Source organism: Drosophila grimshawi, unplaced genomic scaffold, assembly GCF_018153295.1.
Source record: "Drosophila grimshawi isolate 15287-2541.00 unplaced genomic scaffold, ASM1815329v1 contig_1377, whole genome shotgun sequence".
NCBI lineage: Eukaryota > Metazoa > Arthropoda > Insecta > Diptera > Drosophilidae > Drosophila > Drosophila grimshawi.
The window spans coordinates 16,205,589-16,230,344 of NW_025062900.1; the positions used below are offsets into that span (position 1 = coordinate 16,205,589).

Sequence of the window (24,756 nt, forward strand, 5' to 3'; positions counted from 1 at the left end):
TGTTCTTTTCGTTTGTAAGCCTTGTCAGTTATCTGCTGTTTGCTTTGATTTTTATCGCAGCCTCTGCTGATATGGATCATCACCCATAAGCAACGAATTCACAGTTTATTCTCAGATCTTCCCTTGACAAGTTGCAGCTCAAGTTTTGTGTTAATTGTTCATTTTTTTTGTTTGTCTTTAAATATGAATAGAACTGAAGATACGCCAATTGTGACGTAAGTTTAAATGAGGGATAAAAAGGGTGCAAAAGGAATTGTAAATTTGTGCAAATTCTTAAGACTAAAAAAAAAAAAAATTCTTGGATAAATTAACATAAGGCGTCGGCAAGTCGCCAAATGAGCTGCAGATTTGTTAAATAGGCGTGAAAGGGACAGACTGCTGCCAAAGAGCGTGGGATCAGCGGCAACTGTCGCCGCTGCAGGTGTGTGTGTGCGAGAATAGGACGGCAAGAAGGGAAGAGTTTAAAGTGCAAGTGGCTACGCAGTCTTTTTCTTTTTACCTTCTTTTTTTTCTTTTGTTAGCTTCTCTATTTTTTGTTCCTTTCTGTTGCTGCAATTGCGTTGCAAACTTGCAGAGCAAGTAGTTTAGCGCCATTTGCACTTTCCGTAGTAAAAATTACCAACTCCTCTCCCCCTCCGTCCCTATCCACTCACATATACAGCAAACTTATCAACGGGCACATCAAATAGAAGCGCACACGCACGCACACGTACACACATATATGCATGTGTGTGTGCGCGCTATTGTCGTGTGCCCTGATGATGGTGGGCTATGGTTGGGGGAGGGGAGTGGCATTAAGTAGTCGCCATAGTTTGGTTTAAGTAACAAAACTTCAAATTGAATTTTTCGTTACAGTTTTTCGCTTTAGCACCTATCAAAAAACAAAAAAAAACCCTTTTCATGTGCTTCCTTTTTTTATTCCCTCTGCTCATTACGTGCATTCGTTTACAGTGCTTTGGAGAGGGGAGAGGGGCTTGCGCTTACATTGTATTAAAGTTAAACACCGCACTTGGCAGCCATCAAGCGGCTTAATTCCCTTTTGTGCTTTTTATCCTGGCGCCATCTGCAGCAAAAAAAAATACAATCAAGAGCATTGCAGTATCGATACCTGATCATTCGATTAACATACAGCATATAACCATTTCACTCACTCTCACATTTGCAGGCGCAGCAATAATTACGGGACAACACCAACGCTGCATCAGCAGTCCGTGGAGGGAGGCGGCAATGGCAACAATAACAATATGCCGATACCAGCACCTTCGCAGATTTTCTGTTTACACGGCCGATCCAACAACGTTGAAGTCGAAGGTTAGTTTATATGCAAATAACGTTACAGAGGGAGGGGTAGAGGGGCACTTTTCGTGTCGATTTCAATCAGCGCCCAGCGATTTGCCGTTATTCATAAATTATGAAGTAAACGCAGCAGGCACCGGCATTTTGCAGCAAAAAACAAACATACAAAGAAAAAGAAACGAACAAGTAACGGCAAAATTAGTTTTCACAGCATTTTTCGTCAAGCTTATTACTATTATTGTTGCTGTTGTTGTTGAACGTTGTGATTGCTCAGTTTAAGTTTGGAAATCGAAAATATTTTGCTTGCGCAATTTGTGTGTTATTACCCGGAAAGCGCGCTAATTGGCAGACGGCACGGAAATGGAAATGAATGACGACTGCCTTGTTTATCGACAGACGACGACGACGAAAACAAAAACGATGAAGATGTCAAAGTCGCCGCCTCGTCTGGAGAAGGTCCATCTGCCTGCTGTTTACGGTGAGAAAGTGTCCCTAACACCCCACATCCACCCCCTCGCTCACACGTACTCCAATATGGAAAGAGCCTAGAGATGGGCGCGTGCCAAATTAAGATAAGCTAGCATCGTGCTAGTCGCTATAAAATAATCACGATTTTAGTTAGTTTTTAGTTTAAATATCAATCTAAATTTTGCTGCTAAAATTAGTGATACATTTTGAGATTCATATTTATCTACAATATTATGTGAAAAATCGTACACGAACCAAAATAAGTCAGCAGAAAAATGTTCGAATTGGCCACAAAATCCACGGGCGTCTTGTCATCAATCAGTTGATGGTTTTCAACTTGGTCGCAAATTGGTTGCAACAGCAGAAGCAGATGTGGCAGCTTGGCTGTAATCAAAATTTATGTTTGGACCGCTGCCTGACTATTGCTACATGCCATAAATTGCCAAGAACTGGCTCATAAGTTACGTGTGACAACGCTGCCAAATAAATGAACGCCTCATTTTTCTATATGGGAAAATGGTCAGCGCAAGCCATAAATAGCTTCCAGCTCCCAGTTTCGATCAACTCGGGAGTTTAATTTCCTCTTCGATAAGTAAACATGCTGCATGCTGCATGCGGCATGTCCGTGGAACGCCGTTTCGTTTGGCGCCTGATTGGATTTATTGGCAGGCGAACGACCTTAAATGACATTTACATCACCGTCTAGACGGAGTTGCTCCCAACACCAGCCTCGGCCTCCCGGCCAATATCATCAACTGCACAGCAGACGACACTCGGCTGTTGCCTAATCAGCTAACAACAGTAATGAGCCAAGCATGTTGCTAAACTGTTAACGCGACTAACTAGCTGCCCCTGCAACGCGATCCAGCTGCGACCATCTCTCGAATCGCTATCTGGCAATAATATCAACGACAATAGTTATCAATTGTATTTCATCTGTTGCTGTTGAGTTTGCTGGCTATGCTTGGACTCCGTGCCATGGATTTGCTCAAGCTCACTGAGCTAAGGAAGTGTGAAGGTAGCATGTGCCAAGATACGCTGAATACCCTGTAAAAAATGTAAAATGAATGGGTATGAGATACGACACACTTGGCTTGTAGTCTGGGATGGATTTATTCCAGCTCTCCGAGCTAAAGAAGTGTAAATACGCTGAATACCCTGTAAAATCGGTTACAAGCAATTATTTAATCAAATACTTAAAATACTAAACAATCATTATTTCGATGTAAAAATTTGTGCTATTTTGTACTTTAAAGATATACATATATATCAGATAAATCACAATTTAAAGAAGTGCAAAGTCTTGTTTAAAAAGTCTTATAAACTGATCCCCTGAATATATTTTACTATCTCTTATACAATCCACTATTCCCCCTTTTAAACACAAAGTTAGGATAACCTCCTATTTAATTCTCAAAATTAACATCTTAAAACTAGTTTTGCTTTCTATGTTTAATTCTAATTATTATATAGCCGCTACAGGACAATTCCTATAATAATAGTTATAACATTGCTTAAAGTCCAGTCAACAATTTCGACGGATTCCTCCAATATATGTGTTTGCATATAATTATACGCAATTTGTAAGGTGTCTTCGACCAATAAATAATTTATAGAAAGTGTGTATTGTTGGCGTTCGAGGGACTTCAATGAATGCCAAGTGAGGAGGCACGCGGATGGCAACCGATGTCTTCCGAGTGGCATGCCACATTTGCACATCTGGAGATGGCAAATGACATGAGGAGCGGAGCAGCAGAAGGACCAAGGTGAACCAATTAAAGATTCAGATGAATCGGAGTTGTTTAAATTGCAAGTATGATGAATTTTATGCAACGATGACGATGACGAAAGAAGCATTACAAAAGAAAGCAGCTGCCAGCTGAAGCGGCAAACTGTGTATGGGTGTGTGTGTTGTGTGTGTGTGGGTGTGTGTGTGTGTTGTGTTTGTGCGGGTCTAATAGGTGAAATGTTCATGTGGCATTGGGAATTCGTACCTGTGCAGCTGGCCCCAGCCTTGGTTATGCACTGGAATTTAATTTCGCTGCTGGCATTGTTACTGCACATTGTACAGTAGGAGTTTTTCGAAGACTCTGGCAAGTATTGCGACAGAACAAGAGATTCAGGGGGAACAGGAGCAGAAGCAAGAGCAAAGGAAGGTGATGTCCTTGTGCTGAATTCAAATGAAGAAACCGCGCAAACGAGCAAACTACAAGCGAACCATATGCACATTCTCTCTCTCTCTGTCTGTGTGTGTGTGTGTGTGTGTGGGGAATGAACAAAGAAAAACTGCACAACAAGAAGGGGCAGTCTGTGGAGTTTGGGGGGCAGTGTTTGGGGCGGTGGGGTGTTCAAAAAGAATATGCAGCGGAAATGACAAAGCATGAAATACGGCTGCGACAAATGCAATAAAGTATTTAATAGACTGCTCCTAGCCAAACGAGAAAGCGGAGCGAGCGAGCCTGTCACTGACACCAAAACCGGTTACCCAGGACCAGCAGCCAGGTCCAAGCGCTCTCATGTGTGTGTGTGTGTGTGTGTGTGTCGTAGACAGGGACTGCGCGGCGGATGGGTAATGGGTGGGATAGAAGGGGATCTGGAGGGGAGAGAAGGGAGCATGGGAACCAAGGCAAACAGCGTCGGTGGTCATTATTCACGTACCATGTTAAATAAATTTAAATGCCTGTTTTGTAAATATGTAAACGGCATAACAGATGGCAAGCGAGCAGGATGCAAAACACACAAAGAATGCAGAGCAGCAGCAGCAAAGACAGAGGGAGATGGTAATAGAGAGAGAGAGGGAGGGAGAGGGAGAGAGATAGAGAGTGCTGCTACGAGTATTGCATGCAGCGTCCCTGGGGTCAAAATGTTGCATCGCATACGCCGCATGGTCCAGTTTATATATTTTTAACATTCCTACGGAGAAAGTAAGCAAAGAATAAAAATAAAAAGAAATAAAAAATTATATGCAATTGCAAGAAATACAATTGTAAAATTGTCATCACTGGCCTTTTCCAGCAAGTGCCAAATTTTTAAGTGATATGCTAAATGCTTTGCTCCTTTTTTTCTTAAGTAGAGTTTGAGCAGAGTTTGTATTTTTTGCATTCTGTAAGAGGAGTGTACTATTTAAATTGCAAAGTACAAACGCAAGCTGATTATCAGAACAATTGTATATCGTTAAGGTTTTGTTCATGATAGCCATTCAAACATTTTTACTACACTCAGAAAATAATTGTTCTGTAATTTTGAGTAAATCGCACTAAATTGAATATCGTCCTGAAAACAGAAATTAATATTCTGGTTATGTGGTTATCCTTATTTTATAGTTTCTACTCAAATTTAGTACTAAAAATAACTTTAAAAATGTTGATCCTAATCCAGACATATTAAAGTAACTTTTAAGAATACAATTTAACATAATATATTTATCTAAAATATGTTTTACTTTACTGTTGCTGTTGCTGACTAAAATAAAAATTACTATTTGCGTTTTTTCCACAATTTTCTTTCATTTTCCTATAGAAAAGTCTTAGTCGCTATTGCATCACTATTTATCCTGTTCCTTGTTGATCCAAATATCATTATTATTATAATTACCTTTGTTATTTTGTTTTAATTGCAATCTTTAACTTGTTGGTTTCTTTACAGTTCGGGATCATTGTCACCGTGCTCGCAGCGAGGGCGTGGACTTAAAGGCGCGTCGCAAGCTGATCATTGCCAGCGTTTTGTGTATGGTTTTCATGGTTGCCGAAATTGTGGGTAAGTTGTGTACGGGAGCAGCCAGGCAAGCAGCATTGCTTTCTTTTTTTTTTGTTGTCCAATGTTGCTGTTTTGCTGCCTTTTGCTTTACATTTTTGCATTTCACTTTGATTTTTCTGCTGTTGTTTGCTTCGAATTCCCTCAACTAATTTCGGTCACCTCAGAGAGAGAACTCAACGTAAAGAAAAGCTTGGATAAAAAAATGTCTGTCAAACAAAGCAGCAGCAGGCAAAAAGGAGCAAAAAAAAAAAAAAATTAAATAAGAAGGACGACGAGACGATTAAAAACTGAGCACCGGAAGTGCAACAATATGGCGAACGGAAGAGCTTACTGTCTGTCTTTGCCCAACACGCCCAGGGGGGTAGCGACTGGAGTGGGCTGCTATACAATAAACATTTAATTTTCAAGCGCTGCAAATGCGAAACTGTCCTTAGTCCTTCCACTCCGCCATAGTCTTGGGCTGTTGCTGTTAATCGTTTTGCAATTACCTACAATGTGCCATCGGTGCCGTTGGCCACATACCTCTGCGCCCTTCCACTCCCTCTCCCTCTCCCCCTCTCTCTCTCTCTCACTCTCACTCTTTATTTCTCCCTCAATCTTTCTATGTGTTTTCCCTGGTCCTTTTGCTTTGCCCTTAAATCGAAATTGTTGACTGTCTGAATGCGGCAACTCCCTTTCGCTGTTTTGCTAACCATTTGATGATGGCGGCAGTCGGTCGAAACTGGAAGAGTATTAAAGGGTTGGGGACGGGTTGGCAACGTCTTTGTGCCGCCCTATTTCCACAGATTGCAAGTTAATTTTTTTCCTCTTTTTCTTTTTTTTTTTTTGCGCATTTATTTACACTTTACACTCACACACACACACTGACTCTGTCCCATCTGTCCCACAGGTGGCGTTTTATCGAACAGCTTGGCTATAGCAACAGACGCTGCACACTTACTCACCGATTTCGCCAGTTTTATGATCTCACTGTTTGCCATCTGGATTGCCGGACGTCCATCCACGCAACGGTAAGTCTGCGCCACCCAAACACTTGCCGTAAACTGCATAAGGCAGACTGTAACTCGTCTTTGCCTTTTGACAACCGAGGGGAAATCAATAAAACCGTAAACTTTTCTCTTTTTTTTTTCTTTTTTTTTCTTTTGCGTGCTTTCCCAACTACTTTTTGACACGGCGCTCAAATTTGGTCTGTTCTCCCATGCGGAACTCGAACTGCACCCAGCAGTTAAACAATTTTTGAATGAACTACCAAAGAGAGCAGTCAAATGCTTATTTTTCATGAAGTTGTCTGTGTTGTGCAGTCCTTAAGAGAGTTCTTTGTGTAGATGGCAACAAATAAATATTTAAGAATTTTTGTTAACATTTCACCGAATATTACTCGGAGCGTAATTGCTAGAATTATTCAAGCATGTCCCTTTTGCAAAACTTTCAATTCAATGAAATTACGAGATGTGCGTAAATATGGCAGTAAGAAACTAATGAAAAAGTTACATAGTGCCCCTAATCAAAAATAAAAGTTAAATATATCTATAAGCACCATATTCAATATGCGCGTCTAAATGTATTGAAATCATTTTAAAACATTATTTTTTATTGAAACTTTTAGTCTCTTAAGAAAGTATTGTATACCACATTTCTTAATTTTCTTGAGATTTCCATTCTTTACTGAGTTACAATTTTAAAAAAATATTTTCTGGATACAAATTTTCAGTAAAAGTCATTTTTGTAATAAGGACTCACATTCATACCATTTTCTAAATTGTCAACTTTGTTTTTATATTTTAAATTATGTCTTTCATATATCTTAAATTATGTCTTTCATATATCTTAAATTATTAAATTATTTTTTTCTTTTGTTCTTCTGAACAACCCTAATATATTATAGAGCTTGAGCATTTCGCGAGTGTTTGGAGAGTATTCCAGTAAGACAAGATCTCTTGCCAAGTATTTTTTTTATCTTATTCTCTTTCTTTTGGCATAATTTCTGCCGCTTGGCTGACTACGTCTGGGCTGCAGCTGCCAGGTCCCTCTTCGCCTTCGTCTAATTAGGCGCAAAGCCTGTTTCCAAATTTTCACTGCCTGCTGCTGGTGCTGTTACTGTAGTTGCTATTGCTGTTTGTAATTTTGGCTGCTTTTGCCGCATACATTTGGCCATTGCACATTTTTCAATTGGTCTATGGGAACTGCGTATGCTTCACTCCACGCTCCACGCTCCACCACCTGCCTCGTACCTCCTCCAGCCCTCTAAAGCAAAACTATGAAGTGGGTGCTTTGCATCCATCTTGTTCTCGTGCTCGTGCTGGTAGTTATTCTTGTTCCCGTTCCCGTTCTCGCATTTTCATTCTTGTTCTGGTTCTGGTTCTGGTTGCTCGTTCTCTTGTTGGCTGGTGAGCTACGCCGCCCGGCACGTTCTGCTCATTCATGCAAAAATCTCACTCACTCGACGACTCGACTCGACTGCAGCCACAAAGTGAATAATGAAAAACTTTTGCAATTTCAAGCGTGTTGCATGGTAATTTTGTAAATTTTCTGCCGTTGCTTCAGACTTTGTTGTTTCTGCTGCTGCTGCTGCTGTTGCTGCTGCTGTTGCTGCTGTTGCTTCTGCTCCTGCTGCAAGTGAAGCGGCTGGTTAAAAGCCTCAGCCTGGTGCGGTGTTCCTGCACTCAGCCCCTGCCTGCCTGCGTGCCTGCTCTTGGTGCGGTTCAAAGCCTTGCAGTTGCCATTGCCGTTGCCAAGTTGACAAGCCTAATTTATCAAAACAAAACACATTTGCACAATTGCAAAGGCAAATGCAGCAATGCTGAACACAAAACAATGCACATTGGTGCGCAATTAGTTGAACTTAAGATCTATAAATTAGAAAGCTTACGTAAGAAGTAATAATAATAATAATAATAATATAAACACTATTCCCTAAACAAGTTAGTTGGTTACTAAGTAAAAATGTGTTGCTCCTGATAATTAATGGAAGAATCGCTTAGAATGAAAGAGTAATACAAATTTTCTTTAAAAATTTCAAAGAGATCTACAAATAATTCCAAGTCTAATTTGTATGATGTTTGGATTGGAAGTTGAGATTCATTATTTGTTAGTTTACTAAGACAGATAACAGCAAAACACTGATGTTGTAGATAAGAGAGCAATTTTCATCATTTATTATGCATTTTTATAAAAAAAAACTTTACGTAGATAATTAATTTATTCCTTTATGATCAGCGACCTTGAAAACTATTCGTTGTTATTGAATTGGTTTCTTTTTGGAAGTGAAAGGCAACCAAATGAACTGCTAATATGGGATGTGTGCTTTGGGCTATTTGATGTTCAATTTGGCCAGTATCCAGACCAATGTGCCAGCGAATAAGGTGGCAAATTCGCTGGCAACGCTCCCAGCAGCCAGTTTGCGTTGAGAAACCGACACCAGGGAGTCGGCAGGCGGTCATTAAGCAAATGGCTGCACTTGCAGTTGCACTATATATGTATATATATATATATATTATACATAGAGAAATATATAGCACGCCATACACATTGGCACAATCTGCTGTCGGCGGGACAGTGGCAGGGGTCGACGGATGTTTGCTGGAAATTAAATTGTATTATTATGGCGAGACATTCGTTGCTCGCCATTTTTGTTGTACATTGTTGGCTGCCGGTGTGTCGCATTATTTAGGCTGGCAGCCTGCCCGCCACACACACACACACAGAAACGGGACGGGCAAGCGGCAGGGCGGGCGGTGGCTTTAGTTGGCAGGCTGGCAAAATTGTTGGCGTTTGTCATTATTTCAATTTTATAACGAGAGTGGCGCCCCTTGCGAACCGCGCTTTAATTGAACCTGCGTCGGTCCCTCCCCACCCCCCTCCAGGTGTTGACTTTGAACCCACCAGAAAAACACAAAATAACACGCCGTACATGCAATGCGCTCATTACATTAGACAACAGCACAACCCACTCCACTTCGCTACACTCCAGTCCAGTCCAGTCCTGTCCAGCCCAACCCAACCCAAACCCATAACCCCCTATTGTGTGTCCTTGCTCCTCCTGCCTGCCGGCACCCTAGCCTAGTTGGACACACGGCGCACCCCTAAAAACCCGAGACACTCAAATTAAAATGGCATTTGACAAATTTTTGGGGCGCATTTATCAACTTATGTTAATTTTATGCCGCCCTTTCGCCTCCCTCTTCTCCTCCGGTTTCCCCTCGAGCCAGCGTCGGGTATGTTTATGGAAATTGCATTATCATTTGATTTAATGTTATGATTTTTATGCATATATTTATATTTTTATTTTGGGGAAGGTTAGTTGTATTATACATATATATATATATATATATATATTATACGATTTGACTTAAAATACTTCTCGTGAAAATTAGAATTTTTCAAGCACTTTTGTGTATGCCAATATTTTGTATTAATTTAAATAAAGCGAGTATTTTTTAATACTTCGTGTTCGTATAAAAATGATATTTAAAATAAAAACAAATTTTTTGAAATTAATCGCCAATTCGAATATTTATAATGTGCCAAAAATGATATGATAAACTATAACTAGTAAAGATACTCATTAAAAATTGCATTTCTACTCTACTCTAAATTAATTCTCCCCACTCCATCTATTCATCTATCTTGGACACAATCACAAACTTTTCACATGAACTTATTTCAAAGTTTTAAATCAACTCGTTTGCTATCTTTGACAGAATGTCCTTTGGCTGGTATCGTGCGGAAGTGATTGGTGCAATGGCCTCCGTATTTATGATCTGGGTCATCACTGGCATACTGGTTTGGCTAGCAATTGGACGACTCATTAGTGGAGATTTTGAAGTGAATGCCGAGATCATGCTGATCACATCGGGCCTGGCTATTTTGGTTAATGTCATGTAAGTACCGTTTTTGTGCACTAGCTGTCTAAATCTCTGTCTCTGTGTCTTGTCTGTCTTGTCTGTCTGGCTGTCTGGCTGTCTGTTTGACTGGTTGCCTGCAGTTTTGGCCCAAGCTCCCTTGGGCAGTTTTCCAATTGCAATTGCCGCAATCAACTTGTCCGGGAATGGGCCAGCAAATGGGTCAACAATGCAACTATCCTGGCACACAGTCAGCCGGGCAGCCAAGCAGCCAGGCCAGGGCATTCCGTATACCAAACATTCCGGCTATTCGAGGCGTATCCGCCAGTTGTTGCGGTAACTTTCTCCACATTTTAGCGACAACTTTTCTCTCCACAAAAGTTTCGAATTTTTTAGCGTCAACAAACGGCAAAAGCGACGCAAACGATGACTGCAACTACGGTGACGATTTTTGTTGCTTGTGTTTGTTTTTGTATTTGTGTTGGGCTACTCCCAAGGCGAAGCTCTTCTCCTCTCTTATTTTAGAGAGTTTAATAACTTTGCGATGTGATTTACCTGTCCGAAAAGTTGTAAACTAATTGAATTGAAAGTGGAACGTTTTGCTTTCATATTTTGTTTAGCCCTTTAAATTATTTCGATCAGCAATTTTATAACACTCTTCCAATATCTCGGGCCTAGTTCAGTTATGCTTTACAAATTAGTTACAGACTTTTACATTTTAATATTTTAGCATATAAGATAATATTTTTTGAGAAATCTTTGACTGAAAATGCTGTTAAATAGATTTAGAAAACTTTTGAGAGGCTAAGAAAAGTAACGCTTTATTTTGTTTTATTTTTACTTGCATGTTTTTACTTGCAGTGAATTTATTTTAAATAATTTTTATCAAAAGTCTGAAAAAAACATTTAAAATATAAACATTTTATTGTGGTATTATTCTGTTAATTGAAGAATGCCAACTGTTATCGATTTTCGACTAACTTTTTAAGTGATTCGAGTGGCTCAAAAAATTCATCAATTGCAGTTTTCTGATTGACTCAATTGCTAAACAAATTCTTTAAATATTCCATGGTTGAAAATAGGAAAACACATATGTTCCCAGCTTTAATGTGTTAATTTGGCTTATTGAAGAAAAAAAGCATTTATCGATTTTCAATAGACTTTATACATTTTTTAAGTGGTTTTAAACAAAATCAGTTTTCTGATTGATTGTTTTGATGCTCGCCACTTGAAATTGAAATTGTTCGCTTAATCGAAATAGAGTGTTTCATGTTCGTCGGATATTTCAAAGTTTGTTTGCCTTCGCTTGTTTTGATTGCGTCGTATGCAGCACCTGCAACTGTAGCTGCCACCTTGGTCTGCCCCCGCTCCCCCCTCCGCATATGCTCCCGTTCTTTCTAGTGCTTGTTCATGTGGCTGTCGAAGCATAGTTTTTGGCGCATAAATCGAAACGTTTCAATGCTCGGCACATGCTCCTCCTAGTGTGTGTGTGTGTGTATGTGTTGTACGTCCTTTCGTTCTTCTTTTGGATGCTATCGTTGTTGTTGTTGTTGGTAGTAGCGCAAATTTTCCAGTTGACGTTGGCATTTTCAGTGTTTGCCACTTGAATTGTTTGATTACGTGAATTGATTGTGAAAAACGTGCAGCGGCAGCAACAGCAACTTTTCCAAGTGATTTTTTGCGCGCACTCCAAGGGACGAGAGGTCCTGGCAGTTGACCAGTAGGGTCAGCGTACCAGCAAAGGTTTGGGCGGGGAGAGAGAGAGAGAGGAGATGGGGGGGGGGGGGTCATCTTTTCCCATCAGCAAAGAAAGTCAAGTCAACGCTGAGGCTTGAGCTGTCCGAACGTGTTTGGCTGCACATCGAACAGCGATATTAAATGGCCACCTTTTTGCCGTTATGCGATCTCATTGTTTCAATTGATGTTGCATGTTACCGTGTAAAGGGAAAAGGAAGTGGCTAAGCAGAGGCTATGTTGAAGTTGTGTAACAGGTGATATGCAACTGAGAATTTATCAGATTTGTTTTTAGTTTAAGTTAGTTTATATATAATAACTACAAATAATTATCAAAATAGTTGATGTGATCTTGATTTTATTTTGAACTGCAACATGTTTGCTTGTATTTAAATCTGTGTTTGAATTAACTAACTCTTAGCAGCAATATCAATATAATAAATCATTAAATTGTTATTGTTAAAAAGAAGTCTACACTCTTAAGTGATTTTGTATCATTTTTAACAATTAGATCGATTTACTTAAGTGTGTGCAACTTCACCTTTTAATCGTGTGCTACGTTTCATTTTACTATTGTTTGCTTGCATAGTCAACTTATTATCGACTGAAGAACTACTCATAATAGTTATTATTGTTCTATCAGAGAATCCTTTTTAAAGTCTTTTTAGTTAGTTTAATTTAGAAGTTTGCTTGAGTTTTAAGTTCAATTAGCAAAATCCAGCAGCAAAGCAGCAACTTTTGCGCGTAGCTCTTGTTGGATTTAGCTGAAGCCTCTATGGAACGGCAGCTTAAAGCGGCAACCTCGGCGACTCCACATCGTTAAAAACAGCCATTAGGAACGCATATACACACATACACAAGCACACACACACACACACATTAGCACACACTCACTCACACATACACATGGACTCTCTCTTTCTCTTACGCATTCACACAAAAGCGTGGCTAGAACCGTAAATGGCAGGTGGGACATTAGCGCAACCAGCTGAAATATGAGAATGATGATGAGGTGGGTGTGTTGAGTTAGAGTAAAAGGGGGTTGGGGTGGGTTGGGGTGGGGTGGGTGTCGTGGAGGAGAAGCGTAACAAAAAGTGTGGCTAACAAAGTGGGTTTTGCACAATTTAGAGCGTCGACACTTTGGGTTAGTTGATATAATTGAGATCTCAATTTGATTATAAAATACGAAGCGAACGCAGATTACGTTGACTGAGTGAAAGTGATCTATTAGCTCCAGATCAGTGAAATTCTTTTTGATGCATTACACTTGGGGAAACGGGGCTTCCACGACATGAAGTACTTGCCAAAGTTTATTTTTTATGAATGAGCATTATAGAATGGATAAGAATCGTGTGGCGGATCAGTCAGCAACATTATGTGCTAGAATCTAGTGGAAGATGTGTGCTGTGAATTGATTATTTAAAGTAATTCTCGCTTGTCTCTGCTCACCTTCTTTGTCAAGATCTCAAATTTTAACAGCTTAAAAATAAAGTCAAAAAATGCATTTTCAAGACAAGAAAATCTTTGAGATTCTTGAGTAGCTTAAATACTAAACAGAGTCTGTCTTTTAAATTAAATTTGAACAGCGAAAAACTAGAAATACATATTTTATTTAAAATAGTTGACGTCTTATTTTTTGCTAATTGGTTTTATAAAGAACTTCATAGAATCTGTACCAAAGTAGTTTAATAAAATATTTTTCGCTGTATTTGAGCACTCTATTAATCATTGTTCTAGAATCTAGAATAGATCTAGATAAGCTCATATCAGCACTTTTTAGATAATAATATCTTACCATGGCTATTCAAAGTTAAATGATATATAAAAACATTGTGAATTATTTTTATTGACGTTGAAGCGTACTGAAAAACAGTTTATCAATATCAATTGCAAAACGTTGAAAGTTGTTAAATAAATCAATTAATTGAAGCGCTTAACTAATTAAAGATTTAAACTGATTCGCAAGTGGAATTAATTAACATTGATTTAAGCCTCAAAAGTGAATCAATGCATTTAAATAGTTTTTACGTGTATCAATTGATGAAAACTCTTTTTGATATTTGTTTGGTTGATTTGCACTAGCTGATTGGTTGGTTGGTTGGTTGTCGAATGGAGTGGACGAGGTGTGTGTACCACAATGCGGGGCAAGTAAATAACAGCACTCGGTTGTAAAATGTGCATTAAGAGGAGCGTAATAAACGTGGCCCATCGTCGGTTCCATGGGGCGACAGCTTAACGAGCTGCTCAGCCGGTTGACATGCTCCGACATTCCGCCGTACCGCGTGGCCCAGTCACATACACTCCGAGGGAGCGAGCGGGATAGAAGTGTGCGGTTGGGTATGGGTTAGAGACAGCCCAAGATATTCGCTAATATTTATGTTCCTGTCAATTAAATCAGGACATGTTGCTTGGCGCAAGTTGCCATTGCCATTGCCAGTGCTAGGGAGCTTGCTGCTGCCTGCCTGCTATTCGCCCGTCCTTCCGTCCGTCCCTCCGTCCGTCCGTCCGTCCGACTGTACTGTTTGTCCATGCTGGTCCTGGTGCTGTTGCTAGTGTTGGCGTTGTCATGGCTGCTGTCGTTTGTTGGCCACTAACGAGGCGAGTAAAGATGCCGCAAAATCAAGGGAAATGCTTCATTGCGCGCTACAAATTACAGCGACGCAGTGTGGCACAACAATGGGGCGCCAAATGGTTGGAGCGAGACAGATGACTAGGAATCTACCAACAGCAGCACCACCACCACCATCATCACCGTCACCGTCACCACCACCAACAGCAGCATTGGCATTTTTTGCGCTCGAGGACACACACGCAGCGTCTCGCTAAAAGCTGGAAGCAGCGCTTTGGCCGCGTCCTGCAAAATGCCTTGGCAATCGGATGTTCAAAGTCAAAAAGCGTATGTGCTCCGCATTGAATCCAGCTCCCAGGACCTTCATGCAGCCAATGCTCTTTTTCTTGTTGTTGTTCTTGCTGTTGTTGTTGCTGTTGTTGACCGCGTGACGGGTGGTAGCCACAGCTGCGAAGACCATGAGTACACAACTACACTCAGAAACAAAATGTGACCTGAAAGATAGAATATTTTTCGACAAAATGAATTTCTTTCAATTATTAACAGCTCCAAAATGATTTTAATTAATTTATGTAAGAAAAATTTGGTTTTTCAAATTTTATATTTTGTATATAAATTTCATAAAACTTAAACGATTTCCCCCAAATTGACTAACCTGAAATTGTACCTAATTTAGGTTAAAAGAAGAGCGTTTCCAAATATCTCAAATTATTTCTCTTAGTAGTAAGTAGAATTTTAAAATCATTCTTACCAAATTAAGAATTGTTTGTGTCACAGCAAAATTATGAATTAGAAATTGTAAATTCAGAATCGAGAAAAATCTACATTGTGATCATAAAATGAAATCATCAGGTTTTTCCAAATTGTAGGCTGATTATTTTTCCGAGTGTGGGCGAGCAGAAGAAAGGCAACGAGAAACAGGGACAGTAACTAAAGCCCTGCCTGCTCTGTACAATTTATTTAGTGCCCATCAACGCGTCGTTCGCTTGCGCTGCGACCGAATCTCAGCAGCAAAGAAGGGTGGAGTGAGGTGCTTTATTATATGTAACCATGTAGAGGATATTATAATTTTGTGGTCAAGTATGTGACGCATCAAAGGAGACGTCTTCGATCACATAGAGTATGTGTATTTTTAATTACCATTAGCAGTGTCCGGGAATTACATAAAACAGAGCCGACTGCATTGAATCGCTCATCGAATATCATACAGCATAATTACTTCAGTATTGGTTGAAAGATGCGCTCGTGCTATTTCCTGATATCCTGGCCAAACTTACTCGACATAAAAAATGATCAGCGTCGTACTTCTATAAATTAAATTAGTGATACCAGGCATTTTTAATGATATCAAGGGCATGCAATCTTCGGCGCGCCCAGAAAGTCGTCCTTTCTTGTTTTTTTTTCTTGTGTTTCTTTTTGTTGTTTTGACAAATTATGGCCGCATTTGGCGTGCCTGGTCTTAGAAATTGAAAATGAAATTGACTTGTCAGGCTAACAAGCTCAGGTTCAGTAGATACTCGTAACTCTCAAGTGGCCCGAATTCAAGCATATAAAAATGAAGAAACACAGACTCAGCAACGAAATAAAATGAAATGTTTTGCAAATGCTATTTGCAATATATGTTTTTGAAGCGCTTATTAAAGTCAAGCTCAGAGCCCCTTTAACAATTGCATATGCAAGAAAATTATTTGGAATTAGGAATTCGAAAAGAAGTAGTATTATCAAAATATAAACTAAATAATAATACATTTTTTGAACTCCAGACTGGACTTTAAGGTTGACGTTCGTTTGTTTACTGTTGGCGCAGAGAGTGCTGTGCATATTGTTATCTGTCTGCCTGGTTGACGAACTGTTTCATTTGAGATTTGGGGTATTCACTTTCAATCCCCAGCAGTCATTTGTTTTGATTGCACGCTGGTATCTTTGGGTCAACTGTGCCGTCACGTCAATTAGCCGCAAATCGACATCGTTCACGCTGTCCACATTGCTGTGTGTGTGTATGTGTGTGTTTGTGTGTGTTTGTGTGTTATGTAAGTGTGTGTGTGTCTGTGTATTACCATTGGCCTGTGCGTAATTTATGCCAGTTTATTTATTGATGCCCGGCCTGGAGAGTTGCATTGTTTTCCAAAAAAGCCGGCTAAGTGCAGTTGGCGTAGAGCTGCACGCACACATACAAGCAGACACACACACACACACACACAGATGCATACACACATATACGAACGACAGCCACAGCCAGCCAGTCCACTGGTCGAAGGGGCTTTTGGTCTTTTGGTCTTTTTACCCCAAAAATAGAAAACCCATAAATCTGCAATGTCGGAGCATTTAAAATGAATAAAAAGTCAATGTGCCGAGCTATTAACTGCCTGATGCATGCCAGCCAACAAGCCTGATGTGGAAGGAGGGGTGTAGCTGAGGGGACTAAGGGACCAATATTGCAGCTGGGCAATGTGTGGATTGGGTTGGGGGTGGGTGAGGGATTGGGAGGAGGATGGCTGGTCAAAGCAACCGGTCTCCATTTTCAACAATACATTTGTATTTGCATGCAGCGGTGCATCCGGACACACAGCAGCGAGTCGAACGGACTGACGGACTGACGGACGGACGGACGGACGGACCTAGTCGAATGGGCGGTCGAGCGGTTCGCACACCTTCCGGTACACAGAGCACTAGCCCACGGGGCAACAGTGTGCCAAATTCGAAAGTTTTGTGAAGTTTCGATTTAATTTCTATATTTAATTTCTATTTTAGCTACACTCAGAAATTGCAGTAAATTAAAATATAACTACAGCCCTGAATTTTAGAAAGTCGTCCAGAAAACTACAGTTTCTCGGTATTCACAAATAATTTCTTATTTATTAATGATAGAAAGTATTTCTAAAAGAAAGACGTAATTTGTGTACACATATAAAAGAAACACTCCGGAAACTAGAAATATACTTCTAAATTTTCGAAAAATGCACCTTAAATAACAGAAAATTCAGTGTGCTTTTTCCGAGTGTGTTTAAGAGTATTAAAAATTTTGGAGTACATTTTAATTCTCTCGATTTCTACTGACTTTGATTGCAATGCTTTATTTAACGGCCGATGAAGAAACATTTTTCAGTTTTCACTGCATTTTTACAATTTTTAGCTGTCAATTAATTTCCAGTGTCACTATGGAAAGTTATTTTGGAATATCAATAGAAAAATATATATATTTTTGATGCCACTGTGCACAGTGAGTTGTGTTTGTTTGTTTGAGTGTGCAGCGGCTGCTACATTAAAATGTTGAAATAAAATGCCAAACAATGCAAAAGCGTCGGCCGCATGCCCAAAAATAGTTTTTGTGTGTGGGTTTTTGTTCTTTTCGTTTATGTTTTGCGGCCGAACAATCGTGGCCATGAAGCATGCAGGCAGCTACAGTTGTGGCTGGTATATAGGCATACCTAGGATGTAAGGGGTGCGCTGGTTGGGGTTTGCGACTGGTCTGCCACATTTTCAAGTATATTAAATATTTTTGACAGCGTTTTCAATTTCGATAACCATTTTCGCAATTCTTCTCATCCGCACGCAGCATGGGCGTACAGCTGCAGCATGGCCACTCCCACGGCCTTGGCGGTGGTCACAGCCACGGCGGATCAAAGAGCGGAAAGACATCCAAGAAGGTCACAGCTCATGTGAATGCCACATCGACGCCTTGCGCCGCCTCGCCGACGAGGCGCATTGAAGGCGGCATCGCCTTCGAACCAGAGGATGCGGAACTTCCTGGCGCAGGGCTGCCCAGTTACTCGTATCAGAATGCCAAGCTGGTGGATACCGGACTGGATCTGGAAATAGCCGCCGTCCTGGCGGAAACCGCCCCGGGCGCCCATCATCATGGTGGTCAGACTGGTCGCGAGGCAGTTAACATGAATGTGCGGGCCGCTTTCATTCACGTAATTGGCGATGTTATCCAGAGTGTGGGCGTCTTTTTGGCCGCCGGTGTGATCTACTTTTGGCCAGAATACGCAATTGTCGATCCGATTTGCACATTCATCTTTTCCATTATCGTGCTCTTCACCACGTTTACAATTATGAAAGATGCGCTGCTGGTGAGTAAATCTTGCAGTTTCACTCAATTTTTGATTGACAATCAATTTTAGACAATATTAAATAAACACTTGTATGGACTTTTAGATATATTTAGTTGAACAAATTGGAAATTAAATTGAATTCTTATGCTAAAAAAGATCAGACTCAGACTCAGGAAGCGAAATAAAATGAAATATTTTGCAATTATTTATTTTTTATTCAGTTTCCTCGGTATTTTATTTTTACATTTGTGGCGCAGAAAGTTTAGTTTTTAAAAAGTTGTACGAACACTTAATGAAATGCCTTAATTTGACTAACTATTTTTGTTTAAATTTAAAATTTAAGTCTGCTTTTCGAATAATAGAACTCATGGATAAACTGAACAATAACAATTGAGGTTCTCTATTCATTCATTGTACTGCATATTTATTTTAATCCAAAGTTAAAGATTCATTTAAAAAAATAGTTTTTATTCAGTTTTGAAATTGAACCATGCCATTCAAACTTTGCCTTGAATAGCATTTTGTATAAAGCATTGTATACCATTCAATTCAATATCAACGTTTGCAAATGCAAAAAGTTATTCAATTTTTATGCTACTGCAAAAGTGAATGAAAATTTGATGAAGCTAAAGACTGATAAGATTATTGTTAATGGAAATTGACTCTGAAGTAATAAATTATATTTCTAGACTAATTAAAAGTGAACTTTAATAAATATTGATTATTTGACATTTGTATGTTAAAAATTCATAAAATGTGTATGATATTTTGAACAATAAAGGCTAGTTGCGAGTTTGCTATAACTATTAAATGTGTTTGTTTGGTTGACATAACACCAAAAATCTCGAATAAAATTGACCAGCAAATTTATATTAATAAATGTTAAAAGTGTAATTTGCATTTTAGTTTCTGTTAGAATTAGGATGTTTTAATGTTTTAATTAGTGCCAGATTTCAGTACAATTGTACAAATTGTATTTAACTTGAACAAATATTTACAATTGTAAATAAAATTATTATTATTATCCTTTCATTAGTTAGTCAAGTTAGTGGAACATTTAAAATGTGTTTTATATTATTGAATGGAATTTAATTTTGATTGCAAACCCTTTATCCAAGCTTATATAGCTGAATAACATTCTATATTTGTTATTTGTAGGTACTGATGGAGGGTACTCCCAACTATATGCATTATGAGGAGGTTCTGCAGATATTTCAGCGCATCGAAGGCGTCGAGCGTGTACACAATTTACGCATCTGGGCGCTGAGCATTAATAAAGTGGCGCTATCTGTACATTTGGCAATTGGTGAGTAGCCGCCGGGTATCAACATATAAGTGGGGGGGGCTTTACTATCTACATGTGTTTTCATTTCCCTGTCTCTCTCTCTCTCATTCTGTTTGTGTGTGTGTGTGTGTGTACTCTGCATGGTAATTATCCCAATGGATCCACGGATGTTGTTTTTGTTTGCTGTGTTGTTGTTTGTTGTGTGTTGGGTTAGCCGCATTGCTTCATGTCCACGGCAAGCGCAAGCAATTAGGTTAATTATTTTTGAAATGGCTTTTTAAGCGTGGCCAATTTCAACAGGGCGACGACCATCAATGTTATCAGCATTGTCGTATTCGCTAATCGTTGCTCACTCTTAACTAACCCAACCCGTTTCATTTTTTTTGTTTTGCAGGAGACACTGCCAATGCTAAACAGATACTCGATGCGGCTACTTCGGCGGTACATTTGCGCTACAATTTCTTTGAGACGACCATACAAATCGAGGACTATACGACCCAAATGGAAAACTGCAACCAGTGCTCGGTGCCGGCCAAGTGACACACATAAGCAAAGCAACCCAATTGCAGTTCATTCAATTTCATTGGCCAATTACAAAATTAGCACCTAAAGACCACATCCACATGCGCATGTTATTTACTATTAACAGCGTACATTCGATAACAAAAATGTATGTGTATCTATCTAGCGATAATCACCCACCATCCTGCAACATCATGCATCATCCACTTTTCCGCCCATCCGCCCCAGCAATTTAAAGTGCAAACAAATGCTGTGTTCAGCCATCACAACTTGGTTAGGCCAGACAAGATAACGATCCTAAACATAATGCCCCACGTTTTCCGTCACGCGTCACATAATTTTAACATTTTGTCATATTTTCAAACACAGTGGTTCTATCTAATTTGTTGCATAACACAAATTAGAAATACTTCAAATCAAATTTAATAAATGAAAGTCTGATGTGTGTGTAAAAACCATTACAGAATATATTTAATATTGTGTTTCATTTTTATTTGTTCCCATCATGGATATCAATTAAATAAATAATAATAATAACTGGAATTAAAAATGGTAATACGAAAATGTAACAAGTATACTAGCCACATATACATATACAATATCGATAGATATCATAATAAACATTATGGAATTTACATTAGTTTTAGCTGCTCCAAATATCAGATACAAATTAACTATAGCTAAAATCTGCACTTGTCTTATCTTTATAAATATATTATATAACTTTCAACTTTCAGGACATTTAGCAACAAAGTAGTTATAAGCTTCATCTATGGCTTATATCAGGGGTCTAAATATCACTGGTTTATATTCTTATTTATATTTGACTATCAGCAGCAGTATCTTTAAATGAAATACATATTTGTGCTCCATAAATAGTTTAAGAAATTTATGTAGAGCGGCCCATACAGAAACTGTATTTGGCTTAGATAAGGGAAATGCAGCTTCCTTTTTGAAATTTCAATGTGATTTCCAAGTGAATTCTTAGTCTACAGTGTCGTTTTGGATGTAAATTGCTTAAGTCATTTCTGATTTCTGCATGTAATTATAAGATATGCATTATTGTTTATATAAATTAACATAAATACAGCTTAGCATATGCTGCTTGATTGTCATTTGTCGAACAATTTGAAAACGCAATCGTTCGCTTTCACTTTGCTTTGCACTGCTTTTGACACCAGTGTACATTAGTAGTAAAATATTTGTGTGTATGTGATGGAAATGTTGCAAGAGTTCGATGCGTTGGCGATATGCAAACACGCATAAAAGTTATTAAGCTGCCGGCAGCGTTGCACAAAATTTGCATCAGACAGGCACACACACACACACACACACACACACAGAGGTAGGCAGGCACGCAAACTAGGTGTCCTGCTGCACAAGCCATCTCTCTATATATGCATAGCATACCGCTAATACCAATTTATGAAGCGGGCAGCTAAGCTGGCCACATCGACTCACCTGGCCAACAACCTGACCGAACCTGACCGCAGTCCCCACGAAAAGCCTGTGCATAATTTGACATTGCGTAAGCGTCAAACGCCGACGACGCTGGCGGCGCTTGAAATTATGTTTGAATTCGTGGCCAACAAACAAGGTTGCCCCCCGTTCAACGTTTCCCTAATCGGCGTCAATTTGTTGACAGCTTTGTATGCTTCAAGCGTGCCTGGAGGTGGCAATGCCACCGCAATTCTTAGTCAGCTCCAACACTCGCACACTCACACACACACCCCTCTTATAAACTTGTTGTCTTGGCCAAAAAACTGCAGTAATCATCATTCAGAGTCCGAGTAGCGGTTTGGGGCAGAGAGACCCGGCGAGTCGACGCAGGCGCAGTTTGACAAGTGCTAAAATGAGAGCGCAAGGATAGTGGAATATTTAGGAATTTTAGTTCATGTGAGTGAGAAACTCACTCGTTGCGGCTTTCGAGTTTGGGTGCCACTTGACCCGCAGTCGACAGCAACTGTGCATCATCGCTGCGTCAGAAATGCACGCCACAACGTCAACACAGACGTAGGCCGAGCGCCTAGCCTTAAGTTATTAGCTGCTAAAGCGGCACTGCTAACTAACCTTGACCCACACAAATGTAATGCAATGTCCTTTGAAATTAGGCGCACACAGAGCCCCACACAGGCATCATATTATTTGCCTACACTAATATTAAATGTTTCAATTAGTCGAAGTCATTAGCCAAATAGATGCCGTTAACACATTGCGGCCAAAGCTCGTAACGGGAGCTCAAAGCTAAACCAGGATCAAAAGCAGCCCGCAGCGCACTTTGGCAATGTGCGTTTATATGTATGTGTGCGTGTTTGTGTGTGTCTGTGTGTGTGTCTGTGTGTGTGTGTGTGTGTGTGTGTGTGTGTGTGTGTGTGTGTCTGTGTGTGTGTGCAAATGTTTGTTTATATTCGTTTTTGAGCGCTTAGAAAGTTATTAAATACGCAAAACACTCAACATTTATAACTAATTAAAAGGGAACTTTGACGTACAATATGCTCTTTTAACTTGGTTATAACTGAGTCGTTATATATATTTTATATATTACCTTATTATAAATGTTGTTAAGATTAATGTTGCATATAAATTCATTTTATTTTAATTACAACTATTTTATATTTCTCTTAAGTAATTTTAAATATTTGGTTCAAGATATCCGCAATCAAATTCACCAGCTTTAAGTCTACTTAGTTTCAAATTTTTTGGTATTTTTCCATGCTTCCAGTCAAGTTTTAGTTTATAGACTCTAATAAATTTCGGGATTCGTCTTCATGGATAATAAAAAGATTTAACCGAGAGCCCACCAAAAACATATTTAAAGTTATTTATTTTTAATTTCACTTAAATTAATTTATAACTTTTTATATTCTTCTGTATCGACATTTCTTAGACGACATTAAATAGGAGTTTTTTCCTATGTTAAAACAATTTATCAACATCGCGCTACTAAATATTATATAACTCTAAATTATAATACTTAATTTTCTAAATTTCTTTATGAATTACTCAATTTAGTTAATAAAAGTGGGAATGCGCTCTGCAAGGGTATGTATTATATATATGTGCAACATATATTTTACTGCCTTTTAAAACTTAATAGCAATCAAAAGGGGTCACGACGACCAAATTCGGTTGCCATGTTGTCCGCTTAATGTTAACTCATCTATGAGACAATTACATGGAAAATCTGACTGCGAAACAATGCGCCAAAAAGTTGAACACTTTCGCGGACGAAGGCTCTGATTGCCATTTACCCATTCTTCAGTCGCACTTCGACTTTGCCATTTCTTATCTGCTTGCTTTGCATTTTGGCAAGAGTTTCAGCAATGTTTTCAATACCAACTTGCATTCAGCCCCAGTTGCGCAGTCGACGTCGACGTCGGCATATCCGTTGACGTCCAATATCGTCGCTGCTCATTAAAAACTTTCAGGCAGTTCGAACTTTGCACCAGATAAACAACAGCAACAGCAACAACAAAAATTGACAAAATTATAAATGCATAATGAAATTTTGAAGCTGTTTACTACATCATTTTTACTATTCCCTATTAAAAATGCATTCCAATTAACAAATTTTTAAGCGACGTGGAAAAGTAGAAGTATTGCGAGTATTATAAAAGCAGTTAATAATATGTAGTTGATGTATATAGACATGAATTAGGTTGATAAGCTGAATAGATATAGCCAAGTATTAGGCGAATTGTTCAATGTAAGCTCGATTTTTGCCTTCAATCAGTAATCTTATCAGAAATTATTTTAATTATTTTATAAATTAACAATTATGTTTATTTTTTTAATTTAATTATACTTGTCAAACTTTTATTTCTAAGTGTATTATTTTGTGTAATATTACTTAATGATTTTCAGTTATTTTGTATGTAAAATGTATATATACAAATATAAATATTTATTTTATTTCTGTTCAGAGAACTTTTTCTCGATTTGTTATTATTTGAGTTCGAGGAACTTTTCCTCGGTTTCATTATGATACATTTTAAATATTCTATTTTCTTTTGTTCTTTTTATATTTTTTTTTTATATTTTCTTCTGTATATTTATAAGTTAAATTATGGCTTGGTAAATTTCCTTAATCTATGGCTATATTTAAAGCTAAATATTCAGTAAACGCGACGCATGCATTGTACTATTTGCAATTCCATTCGCAGTGACCTCTGCCCCGCCTGCCCGCCTGCCCGCCCAGCTGGTATCCCTTACAGTTGTCACGGCTTCCTT

At 38.9% G+C, this 24,756-nt stretch overlaps 1 protein-coding gene across 2 annotated transcripts; it reads left to right on the forward strand.

Moving 5' to 3' along the window:
* Window positions 1-105: 105 nt before the first annotated feature.
* LOC6561798 (zinc transporter 2) lies at window positions 106-20,999 on the forward strand. 2 transcript variants are annotated; one of them, XM_001987948.3, is made up of 8 exons: window positions 106-215; window positions 1,166-1,311; window positions 5,410-5,520; window positions 6,410-6,530; window positions 10,221-10,400; window positions 18,221-18,737; window positions 19,878-20,025; window positions 20,399-20,999. In XM_001987948.3, the coding sequence occupies exons 1-8, from the start codon at window positions 184-186 to the stop codon at window positions 20,542-20,544; spliced, it is 1,401 nt and encodes a 466-aa protein (XP_001987984.1). In that variant the 5' UTR covers window positions 106-183; the 3' UTR covers window positions 20,545-20,999. The 2 variants fall into 2 exon arrangements, with proteins under 2 accessions (XP_001987984.1, XP_032592242.1); XM_032736351.2 differs by lacking the exons at window positions 106-215; window positions 1,166-1,311 and adding an exon at window positions 1,464-1,774.
* The last annotated feature ends 3,757 nt before the right edge of the window (window positions 21,000-24,756 follow it).